The sequence below is a fragment of the Neurospora tetraspora genome, assembly GCF_033439725.1.
Source record: "Neurospora tetraspora strain CBS 560.94 chromosome Unknown B0H65scaffold_4, whole genome shotgun sequence".
NCBI lineage: Eukaryota > Fungi > Ascomycota > Sordariomycetes > Sordariales > Sordariaceae > Neurospora > Neurospora tetraspora.
In genome coordinates this window covers 589708-603956 of record NW_026944386.1, presented here as the reverse complement: position 1 = coordinate 603956, position 14249 = coordinate 589708, and the positions used below count along the sequence as shown (strand labels likewise).

At 52.4% G+C, this 14249-nt stretch overlaps 4 protein-coding genes and 2 non-coding genes across 6 annotated transcripts; 3 read left to right on the top strand and 3 right to left on the bottom strand.

The window, feature by feature from the left end:
* Positions 1-3472: 3472 nt before the first annotated feature.
* B0H65DRAFT_426509 (uncharacterized protein) lies at positions 3473-5253 on the top strand (the record flags this gene model as incomplete). The annotated part of the gene is made up of 6 exons (XM_062824635.1): positions 3473-3562; positions 3661-3849; positions 3903-3950; positions 4010-4295; positions 4343-5079; positions 5140-5253. The coding sequence occupies 6 exons, from the start codon at positions 3473-3475 to the stop codon at positions 5251-5253; spliced, it is 1464 nt and encodes a 487-aa protein (XP_062681301.1).
* Positions 5254-6293: 1040 nt separating this feature from the next.
* Positions 6294-7820, top strand: B0H65DRAFT_572922 (uncharacterized protein; the record flags this gene model as incomplete). The annotated part of the gene is made up of 1 exon (XM_062830526.1): positions 6294-7820. One exon carries the CDS (start codon positions 6294-6296, stop codon positions 7401-7403), a length of 1110 nt encoding a protein of 369 aa, XP_062681300.1. The 3' UTR covers positions 7404-7820.
* A 788-nt stretch (positions 7821-8608) lies between these two features.
* Positions 8609-9663, top strand: B0H65DRAFT_588453 (uncharacterized protein; the record flags this gene model as incomplete). Its single annotated transcript, XM_062831004.1, has 2 exons — positions 8609-8671; positions 8735-9663. The coding sequence occupies exons 1-2, from the start codon at positions 8662-8664 to the stop codon at positions 9661-9663; spliced, it is 939 nt and encodes a 312-aa protein (XP_062681299.1). The 5' UTR covers positions 8609-8661.
* A 674-nt stretch (positions 9664-10337) lies between these two features.
* B0H65DRAFT_t231 lies at positions 10338-10423 on the bottom strand. Its single transcript has one exon. It is a non-coding gene; the product is annotated as a tRNA-Gln (tRNA).
* Positions 10424-10770: 347 nt separating this feature from the next.
* Positions 10771-10860, bottom strand: B0H65DRAFT_t230. The gene has a single exon. It is a non-coding gene; the product is annotated as a tRNA-Gln (tRNA).
* A 575-nt stretch (positions 10861-11435) lies between these two features.
* B0H65DRAFT_464125 (protein serine/threonine phosphatase 2C) lies at positions 11436-14037 on the bottom strand. The gene has a single exon (XM_062826748.1). The coding sequence runs from the start codon at positions 13876-13878 to the stop codon at positions 11785-11787; it is 2094 nt and encodes a 697-aa protein (XP_062681298.1). The 5' UTR covers positions 13879-14037; the 3' UTR covers positions 11436-11784.
* Positions 14038-14249: the final 212 nt, after the last annotated feature.

Sequence of the window (14249 nt, the reverse complement as noted above, 5' to 3'; positions counted from 1 at the left end):
TTGGGATCTGTCCCAAATCCAAGGAAACCAAGACCAGTAGGCACAAGAATCGGACTCTAGGTATATGGGATGGGAGATGCAAAAACCGATAAAAAAATGCAACCCTCGCTGCTTGGGCCCAAGGATCGGGCGAAGAAGGATCTTGAGAGAAATCCTGGGAACCCCAAAAACAAAAGGCTAACGCCGATTGATGTTTCGCTTGAACAGAGACTAATTCAGGAACACGAACAGGAACGCCGTGCCGGATACGGGCCTTTCGGCGACGATCCCGATGCCGATCACACCTCTCCTGCGTAAAAAGCCAAGGAAGAAGCTCCGGCAAGCTTCACCGGTACCTGAGACGGAGCTGAGCTGAGCTTCCAACAAAAGACTCCCATTTGTTGCAGACTACGGACAAGCAGCATGCCAGCAACAATGAAAACGCAAAAGGGTGTTGATTGTTTCTTCGGGCACTCCCGGCTGCTGCCGCTGACTGGTTGCCGATTCCGCTTTGCTCTGTTTGTTCACCCCATCAAAGATTCAAGAGACATGAACCTAGACTACAGCGGGGAGAGAAATCAAGCTTCAAGGTACATCCTCCTTTGTACCGAACTCGCGGAACTCCACATCGTGGGAAAATCCACCAGCAAATCCACTGCCCCATCTCGAGGGAGGCCCGCCGCCATTCGCCAGCCGCGGCAGTTACGACGACCTTGTGAGCGATGCGGCTGTGCGAGTCAGGATACGTTCATGACAACGGGCCTGTTTAGAAATCATGGCACGATTGTTGTGGTTCGGTGTCTAGATCTCTCTAGAGAGTGGCATGTGATGATGGGCATGTGAACAAATTCACAAGGCCTTTGGTCCTGAGCATATGTCAGCGTTATAGTACCGGAGAGATACTGGAGGCTGGAGCGAGTTCTCCTAGAGGGAAGTATCGAGCGTTACCAAGTTAGCGTCATAGAGAAGTCCTCACATGCTCACACAGAAGGCCGGACTTGTCGCTACTCATCATTCTTCTCCACGTCTAGCAGACATTCGGGAGTTACCAAGCGAGCCAAGTTACTCAAGGTGATAAAAATAGGTATGGACTATTGACTTGAGTTGTGGACATTGTCGACGTAATAGTCTATATTCCGAACCTTTCAGCTTGCTATCGTAGCTCAGTGGGTAAACTGAGACTTTGATAGCTTCGATCCAGGCCATTCTCTTGAACTTGGCGAGCTTGGCTTTGCTCATCTGATATGTTCGGGGAACCATACCGGACGTGGCATATTTGGAAAGATAACAACGTTCAGCATTTCCATTGCGGCGTCGTCTCCTACAGTCTCACCTACCGAGCCCTACCCACGGGCCAGATGATAAACCACATCACCTACATATATCCCCTATATGATCGCCAACTACACAAACTTCACAACGCAAATCATTAGTACGTAGGAACCGAAGCTCAATCATAGGTACGCACTGTGCACTTCAACCACTACCGATATATGTATCCGTCCGTCTCTCCCCCGCACTTGTGGGTGTTTGTCAATAAATTGATTGATCGTCCGGGTCTCCGTCGAGTGTTTTATTGTTTTGCTAAGTTTTTCCAGACCGCGTATCAAAGGGCATTGCCTTGATTAACTTGGACTTCCCCCATCTGCTTTGTACGATTCTCTCCATCAAAAGAAGGACTGTTCATGATGGAGCCATACCCAGCCTGCCAAACCCAGCCTGACAGCCTCGGACAACAATCCAATGAAATGACAGACACCATAACGCGGTTCTGTTTGGACGTCGGACGACCGAAGTTCGAACGCACCTACCACCACCCAAAAATGGGCTGCATGGCGCTAAGCGAAACCCCCTCTCTGTCATCCTCAATTCTCAGCTGTCGTCGCGCCCGTTTGATATGTTTTGGCGGCAGGATTAAAGTCTTCTGATTGGAGGTTGGGCTTGACGATGCAATTGGCCTGGCGATGAAAGATGGCTGAGGTCATGGAATGGAGAGATTGATGATGTCCAGTTCTACCAGCTGTGATTCGTGAACGTGTCGAGCAGGAGTAGAGCTTGCAGCTGCAAGACAGCTCCACACCTGTTTAGAACCTCAAATGCACCTGTCCTACACCTGCCATGCAATCACTTCTATCGCAACTGCCTGAAATACATACCCCGAAGTTTGTGTTGTTAGCGGCGCGTGGGGCAGACGGGTAGGCACCCGCACAGATGAGATCCGACTAAAAATGCCCTGACGACGGCGGGGGTGGGCTTGCGAATGCACCATCATCATCACACCAACCGGCCGAACTAGTAGCATGGAGAACTTTAACCACAAGTGAGGTGAATGGAAGTTTGTCCTTTTGTTCTCAGACAAGTGACGGCCGCCCAGCTTGCAAAGATCCGGTCCAACGTAGACGTCCAACCGTCCTCCTTCGTCAAGACAATTTGCAGTGCCACCTTGGAGCCAAATTTCGAGGCCCAGAGGAGGGGTAGCGCAAAAACATTGATACAACACGAACGCACCTTCGACCCGAAGCTCAAAGTTACCTAATATCGAACGAACCAAGCAATCTGGTGCGGATTGCTCTTGCCTGACTGACGACCGACCGCAAACTCCCAATTTTTTCAGCCTCCACACAGCCTCTTTTCCCTAAAACATCAACCATCTTGCTTCGACTTTGGACGCCGTCGTGAATCGTCTGCTAGCGCGCAATAGCGAATCAAGACAGTAAGGTATGATGCTTCGACTATTCCACTACCCATCTGTTGTCAAGACAAACGGGTCTAACAATGCCACTAGTTCATCCAATTTTCCTTCTCGACCACAGACCTAGCCATCGCCTCCTCGTGTCCTCAACCTGCCATGCAAACCTGTCATGCCTTGTCTGCCATCTCGTCCCGTCGTCTCGAAGCTGTCCCGGCCATCCTCCCATCCAAACTGAACATTGCCGTACACCATCCAAGTTCTGAACCCAAGCTTGCCATCCTCCGAGTCTCGAAAACATAACCACGGAATATACTACACTCCCATATCCATACAGACGTGCCTCCTCCCACCATTGACGTTAGCATCCGAGGTCCAAACGCATTTCCCCAGTAGGGAAGCTCGCAAACCGGCCGTCTCCAGTTCCACATTGACAGGCACAGCCCCTATTACGGCGCGCATTCCGTGCGGGTCCCGAGTCCCTCGCCACAAAAGAATTCTTGCGGACCGGACCTCGGGAGGACCGGCCAACGTGACACCTGCTCTACAACCGGCGTGACAACTTTGCCTGCCCAACCACCTGCTAACCTACTGTCAGAGCGCCAGAAGCAGACAGCTTGGGGACAGCTTCTCCCTTCTCCATCTTTAAGCAAGGTTGTTGTTTTCGGCTACCATCTTTTTGACTTGTCAAGTCCAATACCGGCTACCGCATACCCTATACACTACTTGGACAACTGGTCCACTCCGCTGCAAAGCCTCAAGTTGAAACATCAAATATTATAGCCCATCGGGTTGACCATCATCATGGCTGCCTCCGAAAGCGACCTTATGACCTTCTACCAAAGGTTCCAAACCCTTAGTCTTTTTAACGACAGCAGCGCGAGGTTGATAGAGGTGGGCTTCCATCCAGCAGAGTGACTGAGAGGTTGAACGATGGACCTTTCTCAACTCATGCCAGCCTCTTTCCTTTTGGCTGACACGTGTCTGTGCAGGACCTCCTCCTTTACTCCAAAAACGTTGAGGATGCTCTCCGCGAAGAAAACAGAGCTCTTCGGAGACAGCTCACGGATTCTCAACTCGATCTTGATGATGCCACTCGCTCCAGAAGAGAGCTCCAGCAGCAAGTGGCGAATGCCGAGTCTCGCAATAGGGACCTCGCTCAAGATAATCATCACTTGAAGGTGAGGGTCACTGGCCAGTCTCGTCGAGACAGTTATTGAAACAGAATCTGCAGAACAACAATCCTTTTGTGGTCGTCCTCATAGACGGTGATTGCTGTTTGGTATGTCCTCCCCTGCCCCCCATGCTTCTTCACTGCAAATGTCTAACCCCTTTTTGCAGTTTAAAGAAGCCTTAATCAGACAAGGAGTTGAAGGCGGCAAAAAGGCGGCATATGCTTTACGAAGCGCTATTCTTGAGCAATGCGGCGATTTTGCCGGCAACATCGAAGTCATTGCGAAAGTCTACGCCAACCTCGGTGGTTTGGCCAAAGCCATGAGACGCAATGGTTGCCTGGAGGCTGAAGAGACCCTCAAGGAGTTCACCATTGGCTTTACTCAAGGAAAGGCAACCTTTGACTTTGTCGATGTTGGCCACGGAAAGGAGCGCGCGGATAACAAGATTAAAGGTAGGTCGGCTGGTCCCAGTGGCATACTCGGTGGATACTGACCGAAGCAGAAACGGCGAAATGGAATTTGCGCAACTATAACTGCAAGCAGCTTCTTCTCGGCATCTCGCATGACGCCGGCTATGCTCCATTCCTCGACGAGCTCTTCCAAGATGAGACCAAGAAGCGTCGCGTTACCGTCGTCGAAGGTGTTCCGACTGTTCGCGAACTCGTCTCCACTGGCGTCAACATTTTGAACTTCAACGACGAGATCTTCCGATCGGAGAAGTTGGTAGACAAGACAGCACTGCGCACCAACACTTCTCCCTTGACTGCCACGGCACCTGTCACCACCCCTACCGTCAGCAACGGCAATATCCCGACTCCCGCGAGCTCCACCACGTCTACGCCCGCGAACGCGACTGCTAGTTATGCCGGAGCCATTGGAAACGCGAGCCCTCCGCCCAAGATAACGCTTCCCATTCAGCCTAGACCTGTTAACGCGAATGCTCGTGCCTCGGCCACTCCGAAGCAGCCGGCCTGGAACCCCGGTCCTCGTGGCTTGGACCCGCCTATCAAGGTCTCACCAGCTGCTCTGGAAAGTATCAAGAAAAGGAAGGACAACAACAAACTATGCAATAATCATTATCTGAGGGGTCCTTGCTCAAAGGGCGACGCCTGCTGCTTCGAACACAAGTATAAGCCTACCAAAGATGAGATTGACGCTATTGCCTTCTTGGCCCGCTTGAACCCTTGCACCAGCGGCCAGGATTGCGATGTTGAAGACTGTATTTATGGACATCATGTAGGTTTTCACTTCTCTCGCTCTAAGTCTTGGATATATGCTGACCGATATCAATCACAGTGCCCCAACGTCAAGGATGGTGTCTGCACCCATCCTTACTGCAAATTTGAGGATGCCGATCACCCGCCCGGCACGAAATACAGAAGCACAAAGACCTATGACTACTTCTCTTAGACAGGGAACGATGTGGCTTTGAATAGGACCTCTGACGCGGCGTGCAGAAGAGGTTCGTGTGAGCGAAGATCCCTCTAATAAAAGGGGCCTCCTCAAAAAGAGTCTGGGGAAATTTTATCTAAGAGGAGGGATTCTAAGAAAAGGGCATCTGACGAAGGGCTGTCCGAGAAATGGCCGTCTGAGAAGGGACGTCTCAAGAAACGGATTCCACACTCAGGGGCTAGCAGAGGCCTTTTGCAAACCGATCATTTAGGACCTATTGAAATCAGGAGTCGGAGTTTAGGAATGCAGTGGGGGGGTGTCAGAGTTGTTTATTGTTGCGGATATCAAACAGCGGAAAACATTTTGTACAAAATATTTGCGACGAAAACAACCAAAAGGCGAAAACAAGCCAGCAAAAATAGTTATTCGAGTGGATGAAACAGCGAAAGTTGAAGCGGTTCGTGGGAATGGATATAAGAGATGGACAAGGTGGTGGGAACATGTTCTCTCATTCAATGTTAAGGATGTTGCTTTGGGGAAAGGGGGAATAGGGGTCAAAACATATGGGCAGATTGAGTTTAGTTGATTTATGAGTGTTGTTTTCTGTTTCGTATCGGCTGAGTAACGTCTCTCTACCAAGAGGAAATACGACGCTTACTTCCTCAACTTAACGAGTGTCAATATGCTTACCCCCGAAAGCGAAGTGAGGTTGGAATAGGAGCTCCGGCGGTTGGCGGTTGGTGCCGCTGGTTCGTTGCCTGCCCGGGGCCGTGTGCACGGACCCCACTTTATTTCCCCGGCCGGCTGCCCCACTCGACCCAATTGAAACCACATCGACAGCTTGGACCTTTGGACGAGGCCACCCCACATTTCTCCAACAACTCGCGGGGAGCTGTTGGTTCATCTGTTCAACCAGCGACCTTCCACTTTCTCCTTGCCACAACCATCACGGACTTGGTCGCCTCAGCTGTATCTGCGCATTCGAGGTCGACATCTCCAACCTACCCACCAAATCAGCAAAGAACAACACCTAGCGGCCGACACAGACAACCGCCAAGATGCCTTCCCATCCGCGGGTAGAAGAAGTCGAGGACAGCGACCTTGAAATGTCCGACCCCTCCGAGGGCGACATCGACGACTTCGCCGAATCCGACATTCTCGTCCAGCGCGGCGCTCCTCCCGCCTACGCCTCCAAAGTCATGCCCGGGCCGTCCTTCACCCCTCTCTCCGCCGCCCACCGCGCGCAGGCCGAAAAGCAACACCAACAATTCCAAGCCGCCCAAGCCGCCCAAGCCGCCCAGGCAGCCGCCGCTCAACAACAACGCCAACAACCCCCTCCCCAATACTCCCAACGACAAGCCTACACCCAACCCCCCGGCTACCCCGAAATACAAACCACCACCGACGACTCGGCCTACAAATCCTTCCAGTGCCTGTACCCGTGCTACTTCGACGCCACGCGCTCGCGCGCCGAAGGCCGGCGCGTGTCCAAGGAGCTTGCCGTGCCCAACCCTTTGGCAACCGAAATCGTCAACGCCTGCGCGCAGCTCCGCCTCTCCGTCGTCTTGGAAGCGGGCAAGCTTCACCCCAAGGACTGGGCCAACCCGGGCCGCGTGAAGGTTAATCTCAAAGAATTCATCCGCCTCCATGGCGAAAATGGAAAGCTGAAGAATAAACACCACTTGTATATCCTCGTGGCGCAGCATCTGAAGAAACATCCTACTACGGATGAGTCGCCGGCGTTGAGGGTCGTGGTTAGGGGCGCCGGCCCGCCGCCGAGGGAGATGTTGGAGGAGGGAAAGAAGTGGCCGCGGCCGGCGGTGCCGAGGGGGTGGAAGATGAGTGAGCTTTTGCCGTATTATAGTCCTGCGATGACGGGGGGTGGGGTTAGTGAGAATTTCTTGAAGGATATGATGAAGGAGATGGGGCCCGGAGGCATGCCGGGGATGCCGGGTATGCCAGGAGGAGCGGGAGCAGGAGCTGGGGGAGGAATGCCGGATATGGCGAGTTTGTTGCAGGGGATGGGAGGGATGGGGGGTTTGAGTGGGTTGGCTAATATGTTGGGGGGAATGGGGGGAATGGGTGGGATGGGAGGCAGTGGTGCGACGAGTCCGGGGGCGAGTGGAAGTGAGGCGGCGGGGAAGAAGAAGGGGAAGGGGAAGAAATAGGGTGCTAGGGGGTTGTGAGGGGATGGCGATGGTGAGGGGGAGGATGTGAGAAGGATGGGTTGAGACGGAGGGACAGGAGAAGGATGGTCATGACTGAAGATTCACCTGCCAGCAAGACTTTTCATTGCTTACTAAATACATAATGAACAACAGCGTACACTGCAAAAAGCGGTTTACAAAGAAAGCAATAATACGATGTACTTTTACGAAGCCCGGTGGTCGGGTACCTCACTCAGCAAGTGATGGTGAACTATCTTCAAGGTCAGCACCGAGTGAGTGGTGCTGTCCACCACCATAGGGGAAATTCCGACCCTGTATCCAACTTCGAGGAAAGAATCATCTCAAGATATCGAAATCATCAACCCAAAATCGAGTCAACGAACTCCTTACCAAAAGCCGTTTGACTCACCTTCACCCCATCCCATCCCCATCACTCCCCTTTCGGCGTTTTGTACAACCAATCCTCACCCCGCACGTCGCTAACCCGCGGCCAAATTTTCAGCCCACCCTCAGCAACGTTCAGCTCCCTCAGCCTTACCCCCTTTTGTCTCCTGCTTATCCTCCCCTTCATCCCCTTCTCTTCCATATTTGTGCCTGAGGCTTACCCAAATCGTCGAAAAGGATGGTGATAACTGCCGCCAAGTGGCTACTAGTTGGTTACTAGGTGGCTAATAGGTGGCTATAAGTGGCTGACAAATATTAGAGCCACTGCCGTACAGCTTCGGATTTAGTGTCCTCAAGTAGCTGTCAGGGGGCTGTATGTATGTGAAACTGTAAAGAGCTTTGCAGCACTGTAGGCCTTACATGCGGCCAGTGAAAGGTAATTGACACCTTTTTACAGTAAATAGGCCTTTCAAGCCACTCAGGCCGCTGCTGAGGAGAGACATCCGTGAATGTTAGGGCTGTCGGTTGACCCAAGCTAACACCTTGGATCCTCCTGCACATGTCTTTTTCAAGGATCAAAGGGGGTGGTGGTAAGGCTGCGGAAGCGCCATGCCATATGGTGTCGGCTGGTAAAAAGGGGAAGGGAGAGAGGTTGATGGGATGTTTGTTAATAAATCGTGCGTATCCGTTGCGCACGACTTGAGATGCCTTCGGTTTTATTTTCATTCTTTGTTTGTGGCGACGTGAGTGATATCTGACAAGGTCAGAAGTGTTTTGATATACTTTGACGATCAGTTTCCCACTCAATCAAAGAGCTTATGCAAAGACATTTACACACTGAACAATCGACTACCCTGTCTTAACGACATCCATCATGGCCTACGGTAGGTACAATCCCCCTTCCACCATTTTGATCTCACACGACTAAACACCCTGCTGTGTTCCAGTCAGCACCCATCCCGGGTCCATGCCCGCATATGCCCTCTACCATAACCCCCTTCACTCAACAACGGAGTCCCTGAAGAGGTCCATCGTGGTAACCGAGGTTGGACTTCCCCTGGGCGATGATGCGGCGGCGATCCCTAGGACTCTTCCCTCGGAGTCGGAGGCAGACGCCTTTTCCCACGAGCAGGGGCATCATAAGGCCGTTTTGACGGAGGCCGAGTGGAAGCTTGACGGTCACAGCAGCCACCATCACGAGAAACAAAAAGACCAGGACCAGGGCAAGGACCACCTTACCCTCCTGACATCCCTCAATGAACAAACCACCTCCCTCCTTGCGATCCTTGCATCTTACTCCCACTTGGAGCTACAGAATCCACAGAACGGATCGGACGGGGAGGATGAGACTTCGGTGCTGGAACAAGCGCTCGTTCTGGGACAGATAGCTCCAGTGCTAGTTTCTTCGCTTCTGGATTCTTCACTTCCCACACCTCCCACAGCGCCGGAAACGTCTGCAGCGTCTGCAGCGTCCGATTTCGGGGTTGACTGTTCTTTGGCTGTTCCACCCCAGACCCGGGCTCAGGCCCAGCCTCAGGCTCAGGCTCAGACTCAGGCACAGGCTCAGGTGATGGTGGCACTAGCGAACATGGGAGTGGCGCTGGTCAAGCACCTCGATCGGACGGGAGATGGGATGGAGTTGGAGGAGGCGAGGGGGGTTTATCAACGAGGGATCGAGATGGGAATGGGAATGGGGAGGCGGTGGAATGAAAGTGAGATGATGGAGAGAACGGTTGATTTTGGGCAGAAAAGGGGGGAGGGAATGGGGGGTGGTGTTGGTGATGGTGATGGGACTGATGATGGGGTGTTGGGGATGCTAGAGCGGTTGGGAGCGCTGCTGGATGAACGAGGAGGGAGAGCTCGGAAAGGTAGGTAGGTAGGTAGGTGGGCGTTGGAGATTGTGAAGGGCTGTGGGTAGAGTATTTCCTTCAGGTTGTTGAGGCCACGGAAGAAATTGTTTTTTTTTTTGGAATTTAATGTGGCGACGGTTGATGTGCTGTTGTGACTTGACGCGCGGGTTGGCGTATGGGGAATGGGATGGGGACGGGGAGTCTTGGGCGGTGGTGACCTCAAATCTAACGTGTCTTCTCGTTGGCATACGCTGATCTATGCTATAGTATGGACCCGTTTGGAATTACGTGCAGCAAAGAACGCATCCGGACGGGCTAAGTGTTACACATATTGTCCTTGTTGACCTCGCAGACTATACCTAACCACACCCCTTTTCCCCTTTAATATTTGACAATCTGAACATAAATGATCCTCTGGGTTCGTGCAAACAAACATTAGTATTCCTGCTACATTCGCTCATTTCGGTATAATCCGGCGCGGTTCTACACCATCAAACAATGATACTAACATCAAGTTACAAAATCCCACCCGGCGATACGTAACCACACCTTCCTCTTCACGTATCTCCTTCAGGAGAAGGCCCTCCATCATGTCATGAAAATGTTTCCTCCTGAGGATAGGTGAAGAGGAAGAGCGTAGAGGGAGGGAGGTGAATGAAAACAAAACAAAAAGAGAGGGAAAAATAAATGTCAAAAGAAGAGGTCCTACCCGGAATCGAACCGGGGTTGCCGGAATGTTCTGAAGCAAATCAGAATCCGGAGTGATAACCGCTACACTATAGAACCTTTTTCTTGTTCAAGTTCCTGTGGTTCTCGTTATTGTGCGTGTGCTGGGATGCACCGTTATGTACTCAGGTGAGGCAATTCGGAACTTTTTAGAGAGGTGGTGGGGCTGATGTGGGGAAGTGGTAAAAGCCGCAGCCCGCAACGAGTCTCGGCACCGGCTCTGTGCATGATCAAATGTTGCGTTACTTAGGGTAACCGGATAAAATTAGAAGGATCTCGAAGTAAAAGAGAAGGAAGGAAGACGAAAGAGAGAGAGAAGTTGAGAAAGAAAAAAAAAGAGGAAACACTGAACATGCAAGGAAAGGAGGCAAAAGGAGCAGATATAACAGAAACAAAAAATACGAGAGAGGTCGTACCCGGAATCGAACCGGGGTTGCCGGAATGTTCTAATCGTCAAGAATCAGAATCCGGAGTGATAACCGCTACACTATACAACCGTTGGTTGTTGTTTGTTGGTTGATGAAAATGTTTTGATCTAGTACTTATATACCGCACGCAAACTATGCATAGACTTTGCATCACAGAAACTTGCTTGGTATCGTACTAGTTCTAGTCCTCAACCACCACTTACACACACACATGTCTGATATTTCTGATGATGGATGTCCTTTAGTTCTCTTCAAGGTTTTATCTTCGTCGTTGAATTTGGTCTTCGGTATGACGGGACAGGCGTGCACATAACCAAGTCCGCCAAACCTCCAAAAGGTAGGACGATGTTCTGCTTGCTAGGCAGGACTCGGAGTGCACACTATAAACCAATGTCAACAGGTAATCCTGTGACACTCGGGTTCACACTGCTATTACGCAGGCAAATGCTACTTACCATGACTACAACCGAGAGAGAGACACATTTTCTGATTATACTTGCGCGCGGAAAAAGACGTTCACGAGATGATAGATATCCGTTTATCTCTGAGGGTGTAGAATAGATGCTACACAACAAAACAAATATTATGAGTTTTGGGTATCCCGACACTTTGTCTTAACTAGATTGCATGTTAAAAAGACACGGTGTAAGTCTCACTCCAGATAATCTGTTTGTCTCACGCAACGCGATCAGGTTCTTCCACACACACACACACTCTCTCTCTCTCTCTCCCCGAAACGCTGCGCTTTTACCGTTACAATCACAATGATGCTGTGATATTCGATACCTCAGATCCCACCCCATCCCAACCCACCATGCTATGCACCCCAAACAATCAAACACCATCATTATGTACCCGTACGTAAGTCACAAGAAGAAAAAAAACGCTGTCTACAGTACGTTCTATCGCCGAACCATATCATCAACGAAAAAAAAAAAAAATAAAAAAAAAAAGAAAATCACTGGCATTCATTCCCAGACACACCCCACAAAATCACCGCCTCCCCCTTCTGGGATCTAACGCCTCCGCCCTCCTCGCATCCCTAATCTCCTTCGTCCCGAGACTACCCAACCCCCCTTCCATCCTCCTCTCCCACCCTCCCAGCCTCACCACAAGACAAGTAGCATTATCTCCATCGGCCGACACCTCCGTCGCATACTCAACGACATGCCTGGCGCCCTCCTCTGGGGTCTTGGCCTCCTTGATCACGTCCACAACCTCCTGGTCACTGAGGGTACCGCTCACGCCGTCGCTCATCAGCACCAGGAAAGAGTACTCGGCCGGTCCCATGTTGACGCGTATGATCTCCGGCTCTGCAGACACGCCAATGCGTTTGGATTGCATGTCGCCGAAGGACCGGCTGTTGGCAAGGCCGGAGATACGTTCCTCGCCGAAGGAGTCGGTGATTAGAGACTCGGCGTAGCGCATCAGTCGGCGGGTCTCGGCGGGGCTGGAGGGGTGGTGGTCGTGTGTCAAGGGGCGAGGGAGGCCGGTGGCGGTTTCGCAGAGTAGGACCCTAGTGTCGCCTACATGAGCGACGAGCAAGGTGCTGTGTGCCGCCGGGTGCCAGAAGGGTGCCGGAGTAGGAGTGGCGATCAGGGCGATCGAGGCCGTGGAGCCGCCCTTAAAGCGCGCGGAGCCGCCGATGCCGTGCCCGGAGGGCGGGAGGTGCGGATGGCCGAGGACTTCGTCCTTGTTGACTGGGTAGTCGGCGATATGAGGGTCGTCGGGGTCGGGCTTGCGGGCTTGGGCGGTGATGAAGTCGAGGTCGGCGCGGAGGAAGGCGTAGGTGAGGACGGACTCGACGGTTACCGGGGTGGTGACGGGGGTTTCGTCGATTTGTTTTTGTTGTTTGTTCTTGAGGGTGTTGTCATCCATAGAGGAGGCGGCGTTGTTACCGGAGTAGCGGGCTCGGGCGGCTGCTCGTTCGGAAAAGTAGCGGGAGTTGAAGCGGCGGAAGTAGCCTCCTACCGTGTTGCGGTATTCGCCTAGGAGATCGGATTCAAGCTCTTCGGCTTTGGCTTCGTCTGCTACTGCTGGTATAGGCTCGTCTCCGTCAGGGGGTGGCTCGTGGGAAGCTTCTTCGACGACGGCATTGCCCTTTGTTTCCGGTACGTTGAGCTGGTCCTGGACTTCTTCGGGGCTCTTCATGTCGATTCGATTAAGTGCATCTTTACTGCTCCTGGGCGCATTTCCTGACGTTTCCGGTGGGTTACTCAAGCTGTCGCCTTGTCTTTGCAAACTACTCTGCAGACCAAAGTCCAGTGCTGCCTGTTCGATATAGCCATGTAGCTCGTCCCTTAGGAACTCGCTACACTCGGAGCCGCCGTGGCCGTCAAAGACGGCAAAGTAGAAGATCTGGGGGTCTCCAAACGAGCTATTCGCCGTGGTGTTCTCATTAAGAGACCGCATCTGACTGCGAACGAGGCTCATGGGAGCTCGCTTGGCGAAGGACGGCATGCTGATTGTACCAGCCTGGTTTGTATCTTCATTGTAGTTACGTTGACCGCGAGAATTGGACGCGCCAAAATGGTGTTTTGCGCTTCGTAGTGGAATTCGGACGACGGTGAGGTCGCGACCGGGTATGTTGGGAGGTACAGCAGCAGGAGCAGCTCCGGGATCCTGCTTGTGTGGTACCGATGCCGATCGGGGGAGCTTATGGTGGGGATGTTGTAACCGGGAATCAGGATGTAAGGAGGACGACGGCAGATGGGTGACGAAGTAGTTGTGGAACTTGCGCTTCGAGGTTCGATCGGTGAGGGTATGGGTTCGGAAGCTGTCGCAAAGCTCGTCGGTGCTTGTTGTCGAGCTGGAGGAGGTTCTCGAGGGTCGTGCATATGCGTGGAGGTAGCGTCTACCGACAGCTGTGCGCAGAACCCGCGGACCGGGCATCGTTACTCGTCTCATCGTGGGTCGCGTAGCTACGGGAGGATGGTGGAAGAAGGTAGAGAGATAGGCCATAAAGGCATCCAGCAGTTCGGTGTCTTGGGCAGCTCTGGGAGCTTTCGCGTGGAAAGAAGCAGGCTCGAGGTGTTGGAGAGCAGATACAAGAGACTGGGTAGGGGGACGACGGCGCACAGCGGCCATTGCCTATCCGAGTTGCGATCTGAGGTGACGGCGACGAGGTGTCAAGACAGGTTGTAGGGAAAGACGGAGAGAAGTGAGTTTGGAAAATTTGCATCTGCCCTGGTGAGCATGGCAAAGGTGTACTTTGCAAACTAGGAGTGTGGGAAAGGGGAGATGGGGAGATGCCAGAAAAAAAAAGACGAAACTGGCCCAAAAGGTTGACGTCGATTTCTTGGCACGACATAGATGGACGAGAAAGTGCACGATGGTGGTCTTGGTCGGGGTGGGCTTGTCTTGGGTCGGACATCCAGTAGCGGTCTCGGCCGCCCTCTATTTTACCTAATTTTTACTGGATTTTTCACTTGCTAGCCACTACCGCTACGCCAACCTTA